The 17,639-nt window shown below is 43.6% G+C and overlaps 1 protein-coding gene across 2 annotated transcripts in view; it reads left to right on the forward strand.

Annotated features, from left to right (window-relative positions):
* The window catches only part of LOC139373627 (growth factor receptor-bound protein 10-like), a 55,508-nt gene that overhangs the window by 6,175 nt on the left and 31,694 nt on the right, over nt 1-17,639 (forward strand). For both annotated transcript variants that reach the window (XM_071114350.1, XM_071114351.1), the window contains exon 3: nt 747-837. In XM_071114350.1, the coding sequence (XP_070970451.1) occupies nt 747-837 (91 nt within the window). The remainder of the gene's footprint in view (nt 1-746; nt 838-17,639) is intronic.

Consider the following 17,639-nt stretch of genomic DNA (forward strand, 5'->3'; position numbering starts at 1 on the left):
AAAATAAAAAACATCAAATAGTGTAAACATTGTTAATGTTGTAAATTACTATTGTAGCTGGAAATGGCTGATTTTTGTAAAAAAATAAATATATATTGAATATCTACATAGGCGTCCAGAGGCTAATTGATCATTAGAAAACCTTTTTGCAATTATGTTAGCACAGCTGTAAACTGTTGTTCTGATTTTAAAGAAGCAATAAAACTGGCCTCCTTTAGACCCTTCATTTCTCAAAACAAGTGTAGACTGACGAGTTTCAGAAGAAAGGTCTTTGTTTCTGGCCATTTTGAGGCCGTAATTGAACCCACAAATGCTGATACTCCACATACTCAACTAGTCTAAAGATGGCCAGTTTTATTGCTTCTTTAATCAGAACAACAGTTTTCAGCTGTGCTAACATAATTGCAAAAGGTTTTTCTAATGATCAATTAGCCTTTTAAAATGTTAAACTTGGATTAGCAAACACAACATGCCATTGGAACACAGGAGTGAGTGATGGTTGCTGATTATGGGTCTCTGTACACCTATTTAGATATTGAATTAAAAAATCTGCCGTTTCCAGCTACAATAGTCATTTACAACATTAACAATGTCTACACCGTATTTCTGATCAATTTGATGTTATTTTAATGGACAAAAAATGAGCTTTTCTTTCAAAAACAAGGACATTTCTAAGTGACCCCAAACTTTTGAATGGTAGTGTTTGTCCTGATTTTATTGTGCTTTCTGTTTCTCCATTCACACAGGAAACTGTGGACCGGACTTCCTCCCACAGACCGGACGATTTGAATGGTCAAGGGTTTCAACTCTCTGCCCATCGGAACTCCGACCACCAAGGTGATTGTCCTCTCCTCGCAACTAACCTCCCCTTTCTCCTCTCCTCTGTTGTCCAAATGAAGAGGCTATAATAGTGTTTTTTTTTTTTGGTGCTCAGCATTTCTCACTCGCTGGTGGATCGATTTTTCCAGAATATCCAGACTCCTTGGAATTCTGTAGGAATGCTCTTCTAGGAATGCTGTGGGAAGGCAGGCTGTAAATCTTCTTCCTGTTTGACCCGTTACTTCCTGGGGGTGTCGTCAATGCCTGGTCTCCATGGTGATTGTTGCTCACAGTCATGTTGTAAATATTGGCTCACTGTAAAGTATGTAAGCCTAAAGGACCATGAATTACACTGGGGCAAAAAAGTATTTGGTCAGCCACCAATTGTGCAAGTTCTCCCACTTAAAAAGATGAGAGAGGCCTGTAATTTTCATCATAGGTACACTTCAACTATGACAGACAAAATGAGAAAAATCCAGAAAATCACATTTGTAGGATTTTTAATGAATTTATTTGCAAATTATGGTGGAAAATAAGTATTCTATAGGAGAAAGCCCTGCCTCCAGCAGTTTGCTTAGAAATTCTAGGGACAATTAGGAGGCCTGCATCTTGTGACCGTAGCGTACGTGTAGGTATGTACGGCAGGACCAAATCAGAGAGAGAGGTAGGAGCAAGCCCATGTAATGCTTTGTAGGTTAGCAGTAAAACCTTGAAATCAGCCCTTGCCTTGACAGGAAGCCAGTGTAGGAAGGCTAGCACTGGAGTAATATGATAAAATTTTGGGGTTCTAGTCAGGATTCCAGCATCCGTATTTAGCATTAGCTGACGTTTATTTAGTGCTTTATCCGGGTAGCCAGACAGTAGAGCATTGCAGTAGTCTAACCTTGAAGTAACAAAAGCATGGATTAATTTTTCTGCATCATTTTTGGACAAAGTTTCTGATTTTGGCAAGTGTACGTAGATGGGGAAAAAAGCTGTCCTTGAAACAGTCTTGATATGTTCGTCAAAAGAGAGATCAGGGTCCAGAGTAACACCGAGGTCCTTCAGTTTTATTTGAGACGACTGTACAACCATTAAGATTAATAGTCAGATTCAACAGAAGATCTCGTTGTTTCTTGGGACCTAGAACAAGCATCTCTGTTTTGTCCGAGTTTAAAAGTAGAAAGTTTGCAGCCATCCACTTCCTTATGTCTGAAACACAGGCTTCTAGCGAGGGCAGTTTTGGGGCTTCACCGTGTTTCATTGAAATGTACAGCTGTGTGTCATCCGCATAGCAGTGAAAGTTAACATTATGTTTTTGAATGACATCCCCAAGAGGTAAAATATATAGTGAAAACAATAGTGGTCCTAAAACGGAACCTTGAGGAACACCAAAATATACAGTTGATTTGTCAGAGGACAAACTGATATCTTTCAGACAGATAAGATCTAAACCAGGCCAGAACACGTCCGTGTAGATCAATGAGGGTTTCCAATCTCTCCAAAAGAATGTGGTGATCGATGGTATCAAAAGCAGCACTAAGGTCTAGGAGCACAAGGACAGATGCAGAGCCTCGGTCGGATGCCATTAAAAGGTAATTTACCACCTTCAAAAGTGCAGTCTCAGTGCTATGATGGGGTCTAAAACCAGACTGAAGCATTTCGTATACATTGTTTGTCCTCAGGAATGCAGTGAGTTGCTGCGCAACAGCCTTTCCTAAACATTTTGAGAGGAATGGAAGATTCGATATAGGTCGATAGTGTTTTATATTTTCTGGGTCAAGGTTTGGCTTTTTCAAGAGAGGCTTTATTGCTGCCACTTTTAGTGAGTTTGGTACACATCCGGTGGATAGAGAGACGTTTATTATGTTCAACATAGGAGGGCCAAGCACAGGAAGCAGTTCTTTCAGTAGTTTAGTTGGAATAGGGTCCAGTATGCAGCTTGAAGGTTTAGAGGCCATGATTATTTTCATCATTGTGTCAAGAGATATAGTACTAAAACACTTGAGTGTGTCTCTTGATCCTAGGTCCTGGCAGAATTGTGCAGACTCAGGACAACTGAGCTTTGAAGGAATACACAGATTTAAAGAGGAGTCTGTAATTTGCTTTCTAATAATCGTGATCTTTTCCTCAAAGAAGTTCATGAATTTATTACTGCTGAAGTGAAAGCCATCCTCACTTGGGGATGCTGCTTTTTAGTTAGCTTTGCGACAGTATCAAAAAGGAATTTCGGATTGTTCTTATTTTCCTCAATTAAGTTGGAAAAATAGGATGATCGAGCAGCAGTATAGGCTCTTCGATACTGCACGGTACTGTCTTTCCAAGCTAGTCGGAAGACTTCCAGTTTGGTGTGGCGCCATTTCCGTTCCAATTTTCTGGAAGCTTGCTTCAGACCTCGGGTATTTTCTGTATACCAGGGAGCTAGTTTCTTATGAGAAATGTTTTTAGGGGTGCAACTGCATCTAGGGTATTGCGCAAGGTTAAATTGAGTTCCTCAGTTAGGTGGTTAACTGATTTTTGTCTTCTGACGTCCTTGGGTAGGCATAGGGAGTCTGGAAGGGCATCAAGGAATCTGTGTTGTCTGTGAATTTATAGCACGACTTTTGATGTTCCTTGGTTGGGGTCTGAGCAGATTATTTGTTGCAATTGCAAACGTAATAAAATGGTGGTCCGATAGTCCAGGATTATGAGGAAAAACATTCAGATCCACAACATTTATTCCATGGGACAAAACTAGGTCCAGAATATGACTGTGACAGTGAGTAGGTCCAGAGACATTTTGGACAAAATTAGAGGTTGACCGATTTTCATAACAATCGGAAATCGGTATTTTTAGGCGCCGATTTGCCTTCTTCTTTTTTTTTACATTTAAAAAAAATATATATATTTTTTTTATATACCTTTTTTATTTAACTAGGAAAGTCAGTTAAGAACACATTCTTATTTTAAATGACGGCCTAGGAACAGTGGGTTAACTGCCTTGTTCAGAGGCAGAACAACAGATTTTCACCTTGTCAGCTCGGGGAACCAAACTTGCAAATTTACAGTTAACTAGTCCAACGCAATAACGACCTGCCTCTCTCTCGTTGCACTCCACAAGGAGACTGTTACGAGAATGCAGTAAGCCAAGGTAAGTTGCTAGCTAGCATTAAACTTATCTTATAAAAAACTATCAATCATAATCACTAGTTAACTACACATGGTTGATGATATTACTAGGTATTATCTAGCGTGTCCTGCGTTGCATATAATCTGACTGAGCATACAAGTATCTAAGTATCTGACTGAGCGGTGGTAGGCAGAAGCAGGCTCGTAAACATTCATTCAAACAGCACTTTTGTGCATTTTGCCAGCAGCTCTTCGTTGTGCGTCAAGCATTGCGCTGTTTATGACTTCAAGCCTATCAACTCCCGAGATGAGGCTGCTGTAACCGATGTGAAACGCTAATAGCGTTTCAAACGTCACTTGCTCTGAGCCTTCTAGTAGTTATTCCCCTTGCTCTGCATGGCTAATGCTGCTTCAATGGTGGCTGTTGTCGTTGTGCTGCTGGTTCGAGCCCAGGGAGGAGCGAGGAGAGGGACAGAAGCTATACTGTTACACTGGCAATACTAAAGTGCCTATAAGAACTACCAATAGTCAAAGGTTAATGAAATGCAAATGGTATAGAGGGAAATAGTCTTATAATTCTTATAATAACTACAACCAAAAACTTTTTACCTGGGAATATTGAAGACTCATGTTAAAAGGAACCACCAGCTTTCATATGTTCTCATGTTCTGAGCAAGGAACTGAAACGTTAGCTTTCTTACATAGCACATATTGCACTTTAACTTTCTTCTCCAACACTTTGTTTTTGCATTATTTAAACCAAATTGAACATGTTTCATTATTTACTTGAGGCTAAAATTATTTTATTGATGTATTATATTAAGTTAAAATAAGTGTTCATTCAGTATTGTTGTAATTGTCATTATTACAAATACATTTTTAAAAAATCGGCCGATTAATCGGTATAGACTTTTTTTGGTCCTCCAATAATCGGTATCGGCCTTGAAAAATCATAATCAGTCGACCTCTAGACAAAACCTATTGAGTCGATGATGGCTCCGAAAGCCTTTTGGAGTGGGTCTGGGGACTTTTACATGTGAATATTAAAGTCACCAAAAATTTGAATATTATCTGCTATGACTACAAGGTCCGATAGGAATTCAGGGAACTCAATGAGGAACTCTGTATATGGCCCAGGAGGCCTGTAAACAGTAGCTATAAAAAGTGATTGAGTAGGCTGCATAGATCTTGAAGAGATGCTGCTGCGCCTTCACCACACTGTCTGTGTGGGTGGACCATTTCAGGTCATCAGTGATGTGTATGCTGAAGAACTTGAAGCTTTCCACCTGCTCCGCTACGGTCCCGTCTATTTATTTTTTTATTTTTTTATTTTTTTATTTCACCTTTATTTAACCAGGTAGGCTAGTTGAGAACAAGTTCTCATTTGCAACTGCGACCTGGCCAAGATAAGGCATAGCAGTGTGAACAGACAACACAGAGTTACACATGGAGTAAACAATTAACAAGTCAATAACACAGTAGAAAAAAGGGGAGTCTATATATACATTGTGTGCAAAAGGCATGAGAAGGTAGGCAAATAATTACAATTATGCAGATTAACACTGGAGTGATAAATGATCAGATGGTTATGTAAAGGTAGAGATATTGGTGTGCAAAAGAGCAGAAAAATAAATAAATAAAAACAGTATGGGGATGAGGTAGGTGATAATGGGTGGGCTATTTACCAATAGACTATGTACAGCTGCAGCGATCGGTTAGCTGCTCAGATAGCAGATGTTTGAAGTTGGTGAGGGAGATAAAAGTCTCCAACTTCAGTGATTTTTGCAATTCGTTCCAATCACAGGCAGCAGAGAACTGGAACGAAAGGCGGCCAAATGAGGTGTTGGCTTTAGGGATGATCAGTGAGATACACCTGCTGGAGCGCGTGCTACGGATGGGTGTTGCCATCGTAACCAGTGAACTGAGATAAGGCGGAGCTTTACCTAGCATGGACTTGTAGATGAGCTGGAGCCAGTGGGTCTGGCGACGAATATGTAGCGAGGGCCAGCCGATTAGAGCATACAAGTCGCAGTGGTGGGTGGTATAAGGTGCTTTAGTGACAAAACGGATGGCACTGTGATAAACTGCATCCAGTTTGCTGAGTAGAGTGTTGGAAGCAATTTTGTAGATGACATCGCCGAAGTCGAGGATCGGTAGGATAGTCAGTTTTACTAGGGTAAGTTTGGCGGCGTGAGTGAAGGAGGCTTTGTTGCGGAATAGAAAGCCGACTCTTGATTTGATTTTCGATTGGAGATGTTTGATATGGGTCTGGAAGGAGAGTTTAGAGTCTAGCCAGACACCTAGGTACTTATAGATGTCCACATATTCAAGGTCGGAACCATCCAGGGTGGTGATGCTGGTCAGGCGTGCGGGTGCAGGCAGCGAACGGTTGAAAAGCATGCATTTGGTTTTACTAGCGTTTAAGAGCAGTTGGAGGCCACGGAAGGAGTGCTGTATGGCATTGAAGCTCGTTTGGAGGTTAGATAGCACAGTGTCCAAGGACGGGCCGGAAGTATATAGAATGGTGTCGTCTGCGTAGAGGTGGATCAGGGAATCGCCCGCAGCATGAGAAACATCATTGATATATACAGAGAAAAGAGTCGGCCCGAGAATTGAACCCTGTGGCACCCCCACAGAGACTGCCAGAGGACCGGACAGCATGCCCTCCGATTTGACACACTGAACTCTGTCTGCAAAGTAATTGGTGAACCAGGCAAGGCAGTCATCCGAAAAACCGAGGCTACTGAGTCTGCCAATAAGAATACGGTGATTGACAGAGTCGAAAGCCTTGGCAAGGTCTATGAAGACGGCTGCACAGTACTGTCTTTTATCGATGGCGGTTAGGATATCGTTTAGCACCTTGAGCGTGGCTGAGGTACACCCGTGACCAGCTCGGAAACCAGATTGCACAGCGGAGAAGGTACGGTGGGATTCAAGATGGTCAGTGATCTGTTTGTTGACTTGGCTTTCGAAGACCTTAGATAGGCAGGGCAGGATGGATATTGGTCTGTAACAGTTTGGGTCCAGGGTGTCGCCCCCTTTGAAGAGGGGGATGACTGCGGCAGCTTTCCAATCCTTGGGGATCTCAGACGATATGAAAGAGAGGTTGAACAGGCTGGTAATAGGGGTTGCGACAATGGCGGCGGATAGTTTCAGGAATAGAGGGTCCAGATTGTCAAGCCCAGCTGATTTGTACGGGTCCAGGTTTTGCAGCTCTTTCAGAACATCTGCTATCTGGATTTGGGTAAAGGAGAACCTGGAGAGGCTTGGGCGAGTAGCTGCGGGGGGGGGGGGAGCTGTTGGACGAGGTTGGAGTAGCCAGGCGGAAGGCATGGCCAGCCGTTGAGAAATGCTTGTTGAAGTTTTCGATAATCATGGATTTATCGGTGGTGACCGTGTTACCTAGCCTCAGTGCAGTGGGCAGCTGGGAGGAGGTGCTCTTGTTCTCCATGGACTTCACAGTGTCCCAGAACTTTTTGGAGTTGGAGCTACAGGATGCAAACTTCTGCCTGAAGAAGTTGGCTTTAGCTTTCCTGACTGACTGTGTGTATTGGTTCCTGACTTCCCTGAACAGTTGCATATCGCGGGGACTGTTCGATGTTAGTGCAGTCCGCCACAGGATGTTTTTGTGCTGGTCGAGGGCAGTCAGGTCTGGAGTGAACCAGGGGCTATATCTGTTCTTAGTTCTGCATTTTTTGAACGGAGCATGCTTATCTAAAATGGTGAGGAAGTTACTTTTAAAGAAAGACCAGGCATCCTCAACTGACGGGATGAGGTCAATGTCCTTCCAGGATACCCGGGCCAGGTCGATTAGAAAGGCCTGCTCACAGAAGTGTTTTAGGGAGCGTTTGACAGTGATGAGGGGTGGTCGTTTGACTGCGGCTCCGTAGCGGATACAGGCAATGAGGCAGTGATCGCTGAGATCCTGGTTGAAGACAGCGGAGGTGTATTTGGAGGGCCAGTTGGTCAGGATGACGTCAATGAGGGTGCCCTTGTTTACAGAGTTAGGGTTGTACCTGGTGGGTTCCTTGATGATTTGAGTGAGATTGAGGGCATCTAGCTTAGATTGTAGGACTGCCGGGGTGTTAAGCATATCCCAGTTTAGGTCACCTAACAGAACAAACTCTGAAGCTAGATGGGGGGCGATCAATTCACAAATGGTGTCCAGGGCACAGCTGGGAGCTGAGGGGGGTCGGTAGCAGGCGGCAACAGTGAGAGACTTATTTCTGGAGAGAGTAATTTTCAAAATTAGTAGTTCGAACTGTTTGGGTATGGACCTGGAAAGTATGACATTACTTTGCAGGCTCTCTCTGCAGTAGACTGCAACTCCTCCTCCTTTGGCAGTTCTATCTTGACGGAAGATGTTATAGTTGGGTATGGAAATCTCAGAATTTTTGGTGGCCTTCCTGAGCCAGGATTCAGACACGGCAAGGACATCAGGGTTAGCAGAGTGTGCTAGAGCAGTGAGTAAGACAAACTTAGGGAGGAGGCTTCTGATGTTGACATGCATGAAACCAAGGCTTTTTCGATCACAGAAGTCAACAAATGAGGGTGCCTGGGGACATGCAGGGCCTGGGTTTACCTCCACATCACCCGCGGAACAGAGAAGGAGTAGTATGAGGGTGCGGCTGAAGGCTATCAAAACTGGTCGCCTAGGGCGTTGGGGACAGAGAATAAGAGGAGCAGGTTTCTGGGCATGGTAGAATATATTCAGGGCATAATGCGCAAACAGGGGTATGGTGGGGTGCGGGTACAGCGGAGGTAAGCCCAGGCACTGGGTGATGATGAGAGAGGTTGTATCTCTGGACATGCTGGTTGTAATGGGTGAGGTCACCGCATGTGTGGGGGGTGGGACAAAGGAGGTAACAGGGGTATAAAGAGTGGAACTAGGGGCTCCATTGTAAACTAAAACAATGATAACTAACCTGCACAACAGTATACAAGGCATATTGACATATGAGAGAGACATACAGCGAGGCATACAGTAATCACAGGTGTTGAATTGGGAGAGCTAGCTAAAACAGTAGGTGAGACAACAGCTAATCAGCTAGCACAACAACAGCAGGTAGAATGGCGATTGATTAGGCAGAGAGGGTCGGATTAACTAAACACAGAGCCTAAGTGCGGCTGGGGCCGACAGATAAAACATAAACAAGCAGAATGGATTACCGTGATTAATGGACAGTCCAGCATGCATCAGCTATGTAGCCAAGTGATCAGTGTCCAAGGGGCAGCGGTGGATGGGGCAGGGAAGCTGGACTGGCGAGTGTTAGAAAACTAACAATGACCAAATAGCTTGTAGCCAGTTAGCTGGTTAGCTTCTGGAGGTTCTTGAGTGTGTTCTAAAAATGTAAAGATAATAGCGGTTCCGTATCACATTGGGTGAGGCAGGTTACCGGAAGGTATAAACAAATTAAAAATCGAAAAGGGATAGAAAGTAAATATGGGTTCAGTGAGTGTTTGGGACGCGGCGATTCAGACGGTTAGCAGGCCTGTGCTAACAAGCTAACAGTTAGTAGACGGTGCTAAACACGGTAGCAGTTAGCGGACCGGGCTAAACAAGCTAGCAGTTAGCAGGCCGAATTTGCAAGCAAGGAGATAGCAAGGGCTAGAGAGTTAGCCTTTGGGGACGTCGCGATGGGGGTATCTGTTTATTCCTCTTCATGCAGTGACATCGATGGACCGGTCGTGGGTCTGGATATTGTAGCCCAGGAGCTCAAAATGTTCCGTTTGCGATGGGAATCCGGGGATGAAAAATAAAATAAAATAATAAATAGGTCCGTTATGCTCTGGTTAGAGTCGCGTTGTTCGAACTGGCGAGAGCTTTCCGAGCTAAAGGTTAGCTGATGACCGGTTAGCTGAAGACCGCTAGCAATGTTTTGCTGAAGCTGGTAGTTCGTTGGCTAGCTTCAGTTGAGGGGTTCCAGGTCCGAAGTAAATATAAATACTTTAGGAAAAATAGCTACGTTGGGTGAGGCGGGTTGCAGGAGAGTATTTAGAAGAAGTTGAGGTTCAGCAAAAAGTTTTAAAGATATGTGAAGAAAAAAACGAAAACAAACGATATATACAAGGGACACTACACGACAATACGTCCTACTGCTACGCCATCTTGGAAACTATGGATAGGGGCGGGCTCCCTCTGTTGTTTCTTGAAGTCCACCATCAGCTCCATTGGTTTGTCGAGTTAGATGTTATTTTCCTGAAACTAAACTCCCAGGGCCCTCACCTCCTCTTTGTAGGCTGTCTTATCATTGTTGGTAATCCGGCCTACTACTACTGTCATCTACGAACTTGATGATTGAGTTGGAGCCATGCGTGGCCACACAGTCATAGGTGAACAGGGAGTACAGGAGGGGACTGAGCATGCGCCCTTGTGGTGCCTCTGTGTTGAGGATCAGTGAAGTGGGGGTGTTGTTTCCTACCTTCCCCGCCTGGGGGATGGTCTGTCAGAAAGTCCAGGAACCAATTGCACAGGGTGGGGTTCCGACCCAGCCGATAGTCATTTAGTTCATTTACCATCGCTTTCTTGGGTACAGAAACAATGGTGGACATCTTGAAGCAAGTGGGGTCAGCAGACTGGGATAGAGAGAAATTGAATATGATTTGTCAGCTGGTCTGCGCATGCACGGCTAGGAATGCCATCTGGGCCGGCAGCCTTGCGAGGGTTAACACGCTTAAATATCTTATTCACGTCGGTCATGGAGAAGTGGAGCTCAGTCGTTGGTAGCGGGCCTTGTCGGTGGCAGTGTGTTATCCTCAAAGCAGGCGAAGAAGGTGTTTAGCTTGTCCGGAAGCAAGACGTCAGTGTCCACGGCTTGACTGGTTTTCCCTTTGTAGTCCGTGATTGTCTGTAGACCCTGCCACATGCGTCTCGTTTCTGAGCCGTTGAATTACAACTCCACTTTGTCTCTGTACTGACATATTGCCTTAAGGAGGGAATAACTACACTGTTTGTATTCATCCATATTCCCAGTCACCTTGCATTGGTTAAATGTGGTGGTTCGCGCTTTCAGTTTTGCGCGAATGCTGCCGTCTATCCACGGTTTCTGGTTAGGGTAGGTTTTAATAGTCACAGTGGATACAACATCTCCTATACACTTCCTGATAAACTCAGTCACCGTATCTGTGTATTTGTCGATGTTATTCTTAGAGGCTACCCTGAACATATCCCAGTCCGCGTGATCAAAACAATCTTGAAGTGTGGATTCCGATTTGGTGAGACCAGCTTTGAATAGTTATTAGCACAGGTACTTCCTGTTTTTCAGTTTCTGCCTATGGGAAGGGAGGAGCAAAATGGAGTCATGATCAGATTTTCCAACGGGAGGGCGGGGGAGGGCCTTATAGGCACTTTGAAAAGCTGAGTAGCGGTGGTCTGTTTTCCCAGAGCGAGTGCTACCATCAATGTGTTGGTAGAACGTTGTTGTGTTTTCCTCCAATTTGCTTTGTTAAAATCCCCAGCTACAATAAATGCTACCTCACGATATGTGGTTTCCAGTTTGCATCAAGTCCAGTGAAGTTCTTTTGAGGGCCGTCATGGTATCGGCTTGAGGGGGAATATACATGGTTGTGACTATAACCGAAGATAATTATCAGCATTTGATTGAGGTATTCTAGGTCGGGTGAAGTACTAGAGTTTCTGTATGTTATCACAATCGCACCATGAGTGGTTAATCATGAAACATACACCCCTGCCTGCCTTCTTCCCAGAGATTTCTTTATTCCTGTCTGGGCGACATACTGAGAACCCAACTAGCTGTACAGTCTCAGACAGTATATCCCGAGAGAGCCATGTTTCCGTGAACATTAGCGAGTAATATTCTGGAAATGGTGGGTGGTGTGCGCGCTTCCTGAGTTGGACTAGAAGTCCACTCCGATCACCTCTTCTCAGCCGGCGGTGTTTTGGATCAGCCTCTGGAATCTGTTCAATTGCCCTGGGGGGTACGGACAAAGGATCCAATTCGGGAAAGTCGTATTCCCGGTCCTAATGCTGGGGAGTTACTGCCTCTCTGATATCCGAAAGTTCTTTCCGGCTGTATGTAATAACACCAACAATTTCCTGGGCTAATATTGTAAGAAATAACACACACAAAAAAAACAAAATACTGTGAAGTTGCTTAGGAGCTAGATGTAGAGCGGACTTATCTATCGGCGCCACCAGGCTATGTCATGCCAGGCTATATTATGCTAGGTTATAGGGATGTGCATCTCTCCTTACAATCACGATTCAATATGCATCTAGATACATGTGCTCCAATATGATACAGGAATAATACTTTTTGTTTGAAACGGTGCGATTTGATTAGTGGAATGGATCGGCGCAATTTATGTTTCTGTCCCCCCCACCTTTTATCTGAAATATTCATTACCCACTGGTTTAACTTGTCAGATATCAGATTTTAAATGGGGTTTTTGAGCTAGTAATATGTCAATATTTATCTTTAGAAATGAGCAATGGCATACATAGCTAATTAACATAACAGTTTTGAATTTCACCCCATCTCAAAAGCAAATTGTTTTGACCAAGAGCTGCTCTCTTCTCCCTTTCCGACCAGTGCGGCTCGCAAAAGTTATTGCTGTCCTTGTTATGAAATTACACCTTTACCCTGTTCATGTAAAAAGTGACCAAATGCACTGACTGTTTAAAGCTGAGCCAAACTAATATTTTGTACGGTGGACCTGGCAATCGAAAACCACCAATCAGCAGTTAGATGTGCAATCAGCAAAATTGTTGTCCACTCCGGTAGCCCGGTACGGCTCCACAGGTAAAACAACATTTTCTACAGTGCATTTGGTATCAATGACCCAAACAATTACATTGATTGTCCCTCATGTAGCCCTTTGCACTTGCACCCATATACATGTTGAAAATGGCAGATTTGGACTCTGATAAGCACTTAAATTGGAATGCTGTACACTTCACATTTCCATATCATAAAACTCATGCTATATACAGTGTTAACTTTCATGATCACTATGTTAGATGTACAGTTACAGATGGCATGGTGTTATATTCTGGGTCGTCCTGAACAGAATGAGCCTATGTTTGTTGTATTGTGAAGGAAATGCGCTCATGACTCCGTTCTGTTGCACCAAAATTACAATCTGCTTCTCTAAATTGCCTTGTGAAAGCCTAAGATCATATATTATCATTTAGCTTGTCAAAAAATTTAACAAGCTTTCAAATTATACCCATGTGACCCAGATTTGGATTTATAATGGACCGTTTTTGTATTGCTTAACAGTAATTTTGTAAAGGCGGAGATGCAGGGTTGTGTTCCAAACAACACAACTACAAGTGTTCTTGGTCTAGTTCCTCAACGGCACAGCTAAGAGAGCTCAAAAAATACTTTCTAGTTGAAGACTTTTCTTTGAGTCATAAAAGTGCATTGAAATTATTTAGGAACTGTGCACACTTTGGAGATGTGTGTGTGGCCACTTGGAAACACCAGTTAGACCTCTCACTCAAACTGACAGTCTGGAGATGTGTGTGTGTGTGTGGCCACTTGGAAACACCAGTTAGACCTCTCACTCAAACTGACAGTCTGGAGATGTGTGTGTGGCCACTTGGAAACACCAGTTAGACCTCTCACTCAAACTGACAGTCTGGAGATGTGTGTGTGGCCACTTGGAAACACCAGTTAGACCTCTCACTCAAACTGACAGTCTGGAGATGTGTGTGTGGCCACTTGGAAACACCAGTTAGACCTCTCACTCAAACTGACAGTCTGGAGATGTGTGTGTGTGGCCACTTGGAAACACCAGTTAGACCTCTCACTCAAACTGACAGTCTGGAGAGGTGTGTGTGGCCACTTGGAAACACCAGTTAGACCTCTCACTCAAACCCTTGTCATTTTTTTTTGTCTTATGTTGCAACTACACCAAATTTAGTTACTGAATGTATCCAGAGTATTTTCAGACTTTGTTATCAACAAATATCACGAAAAGTACAGTAAGTGTAAAATCAACATTCTAATGTTTGGATTCAGTCTGTGTCAGGTGAACTGTTGTGTTCTCACCTTTGTCTAATTTTCCCATTTATCTCCAAGCTTTTCACTTTTTTTAGTGGCTACCGGTATTGCATATACAGTGCCTTGCGAAAGTATTCGGCCCCCTTGAACTTTGCGACCTTTTGCCACATTTCAGGCTTCAAACATAAAGATATAAAACTGTATTTTTTTGTGAAGAATCAACAACAAGTGGGACACAATCATGAAGTGGAACTACATTTATTGGATAGTTCAAACCTTTTTAACAAATCAAAAACTGAAAAATTGGGCATGCAAAATTATTCATCCCCCTTAAGTTAATACTTTGTAGCGCCACCTTTTGCTGCGATTACAGCTGTAAGTCGCTTGGGGTATGTCTCTCTCAGTTTTGCACATCGAGAGACTGACATTTTTTCCCATTCCTCCTTGCAAAACAGCTCGAGCTCAGTGAGGTTGGATGGAGAGCATTTGTGAACAGCAGTTTTCAGTTCTTTCCACAGATTCTCGATTGGATTCAGGTCTGGACTTTGACTTGGTCATTCTAACACCTGGATATGTTTATTTTTGAACCATTCCATTGTAGATTTTGCTTTATGTTTTGGATCATTGTCTTGTTGGAAGACAAATCTCCGTCCCAGTCTCAGGTCTTTTGCAGACTCCATCAGGTTTTCTTCCAGAATGGTCCTGTATTTGGCTCCATCCATCTTCCCATCAATTTTAACCATCTTCCCTGTCCCTGCTGAAGAAAAGCAGGCCCAAACCATGATGCTGCCACCACCATGTTTGACAGTGGGGATGGTGTGTTCAGGGTGATGAGCTGTGTTGCTTTTACGCCAAACATAACGTTTTGCATTGTTGCCAAAAAGTTCCATTTTGGTTTCATCTGACCAGAGCACCTTCTTCCACATGTTTGGTGTGTCTCCCAGGTGGCTTGTGGCAAACTTTAAACGACACTTTTTATGGATATCTTTAAGAAATGGCTTTCTTCTTGCCACTCTTCCATAAAGGCCAGATTTGTGCAATATACGACTGATTGTTGTCCTATGGACAGAGTCTCCCACCTCAGCTGTAGATCTCTGCAGTTCATCCAGAGTGATCATGGGTCTCTTGGCTGCATCTCTGATCAGTCTTCTCCTTGTATGAGCTGAAAGTTTAGAGGGACGGCCAGGTCTTGGTAGATTTGCAGTGGTCTGATACTCCTTCCATTTCAATATTATCGCTTGCACAGTGCTCCTTGGGATGTTTAAAGCTTGGGAAATCTTTTTGTATCCAAATCCGGCTTTAAACTTCTTCACAACAGTATCACCGACCTGCCTGGTGTGTTCCTTGTTCTTCATGATGCTCTCTGCGCTTTTAACGGACCTCTGAGACTATCACAGTGCAGGTGCATTTATACGGAGACTTGATTACACACAGGTGGATTGTATTTATCATCATTAGTCATTTAGGTCAACATTGGATCATTCAGAGATCCTCACTGAACTTCTGGAGAGAGTTTGCTGCACTGAAAGTAAAGGGGCTGAATAATTTTGCACGCCCAATTTTTAAGTTTTTGATTTGTTAAAAAAGTTTGAAATATCCAATAAATGTCGTTCCACTTCATGATTGTGTCCCACTTGTTGTTGATTCTTCACAAAAAAATACAGTTTTATATCTTTATGTTTGAAGCCTGAAATGTGGCAAAAGGTCGCAAAGTTCAAGGGGGCCGAATACTTTCGCAAGGCACTGTACTTTCCATATTTCTTCTGTAAGAAACATTTAAATGTAGCCCTATCCATACAGTATAGGACAATTCCCACAAGTGTAAGAAGTTAATAGTCTATGATTTTATATTACAAAAGTCATTTTACAAACGTCTGAATGCTGAAGGTGCCATGCAGATGTAGCCTACCAATATTAGAACAGGGATAGAGTAGGCCTACCTCTCGTTGGCTCGTGCAGCTGTGTCTTTCGCGCTGTGCACACAGTTGTTATCTGACTTGTAAAGCAATGTCATATGCAGCTCCATGCACAAAAGTTTGATAGGCTGAAGGAAAGGACGAATCAATTCCGTCACAACAAATTAGAGGTATTTGCAGAGTAAGGCAGAAACGATTATGAGTTAAAAACGTTGGTGAACCTGCAATTCGTAACGTTTGAATCAGTTTTATTACCGATGTATGCTTCATTTGGATCAGTGTGGGCTCCCGCAGACCGATACACTTGCCTAGAGGCATATTTAGCTGGTTTAGTAACTTGAAGACTTTGGTATGATAACTGTAGAGAATGATCAACTTCTATATGTTGACTGTAGAGAATGATCAACTTCTATATGTTGACTGTAGAGAGTGATAGAGACTTTGGTATGTTGACTGTAGGGGATGATAGACTTCAGTATGTTTTAAAATTTTAAATAACCTTTTATTTAACTAGGCAAGTCAGTTAAGAACAAATTATTATTTGCAATGACAGCTTACCGGGGGAACAGTGGGTTAACTGCCTTGTTCAGTGGCAGAACGACAGATTTTTACCTTGTCAGCTCAAGGATTTGATCCAGAAACCTTTCGGTTACTGGCCCAATGCGCTAACCACTAGGCTACCTGCCACCCCATGTTGACTGTAGGGGATGATAGAGACTTCGGTATGTTTTTTATGATTGTACTTTCTAGATTTAACATATGCGATGCAGTGACCGTGTTCCCAGTGCTCCAGTGTCAGCAGACTCAGGCCTACACATGCACACACACTCAGAGCCTAGGGACATCTTAGAACATGGTAGAGGAAACATTTTAGTGGAAGGCTGGAGTCTTCCGTTATATTCCAATGGTTTCTTAGATGTCCTTCTGACATACAGTAGCGCTCTCTCTGCTCTGGACAGCATCCTAACTATCTCTAGTCTACTGTAGCTTGAGGAACTTAACTCTCGACCCTGCTCCACTACAGCCCCATTGATGGGAATGGAGGTGTGTTTGGCCCTCCTTTTCCTGTAGTCCACAATCGTATATTTTTGTTTTGCTCACGTTGAGGGAGAGGTTGTTGTCCTGGCACCACACTGCCAGGTCTCTGACCTCCTTCCTATAGGCTGTCTCATCGTTGTCGGTGATCATGCCTACCACCGTTGTGTCGTCAGCAAACTTAATGATGGTGTTGGAGTCGTGTTTGGCCACGCAGTCGTGGGTGAACAAGGAGTACAGGAGGTGACTAAGCACGCACCCCTGAGGGGCCCCTGTGTTGAGGATCAGCGTGGCAGAGTTGCTTACCCATACCACATGGGGGCGGCCCGTCAGGAAGTCCAGGATCCAGTTGCAGAGGGAGGTGTTTAGTTCCAGGGTCCTTAGCTTAGTGATGAGCTTTGTGGGCACTATGGTGTTGAACGCTGAGCTGTAGTCGATGAATAGCATTCTCACATAGGCATTCCTTTTGTCCAGGTGGGAAAGGGCAGTGCCCCTCTGGTAGGCTCGTGTCACTGATCACTTCATGGCTGGGTTTCCCTGTTGTAGTCTGTAATAGTTTGCAAGCCCTGACGAGCGTCAGAGCCGGTGTAGTATGTTTCTATCTTTGTCCTGTATTGAAGCTTTGCCTGTTTGATGGTTCGTCTCAGGGCATAGCGGGATTTCTTATAAAAGCTGTCGCTCATTGAAAGCGGCAGCTCTAGCCTTTAGCTCGGTGCGGATGTTGCCTGTATTCCATGGCTTCTGGTTGGGATATGTACGTACGGTCACTGTTGGGACGATGTCGTCTATACACGTATTGATGAAGCCGGTGACT

Source organism: Oncorhynchus clarkii, chromosome 18, assembly GCF_045791955.1.
Source record: "Oncorhynchus clarkii lewisi isolate Uvic-CL-2024 chromosome 18, UVic_Ocla_1.0, whole genome shotgun sequence".
In the NCBI taxonomy this organism is placed as follows: Eukaryota; Metazoa; Chordata; class Actinopteri; order Salmoniformes; family Salmonidae; genus Oncorhynchus; species Oncorhynchus clarkii.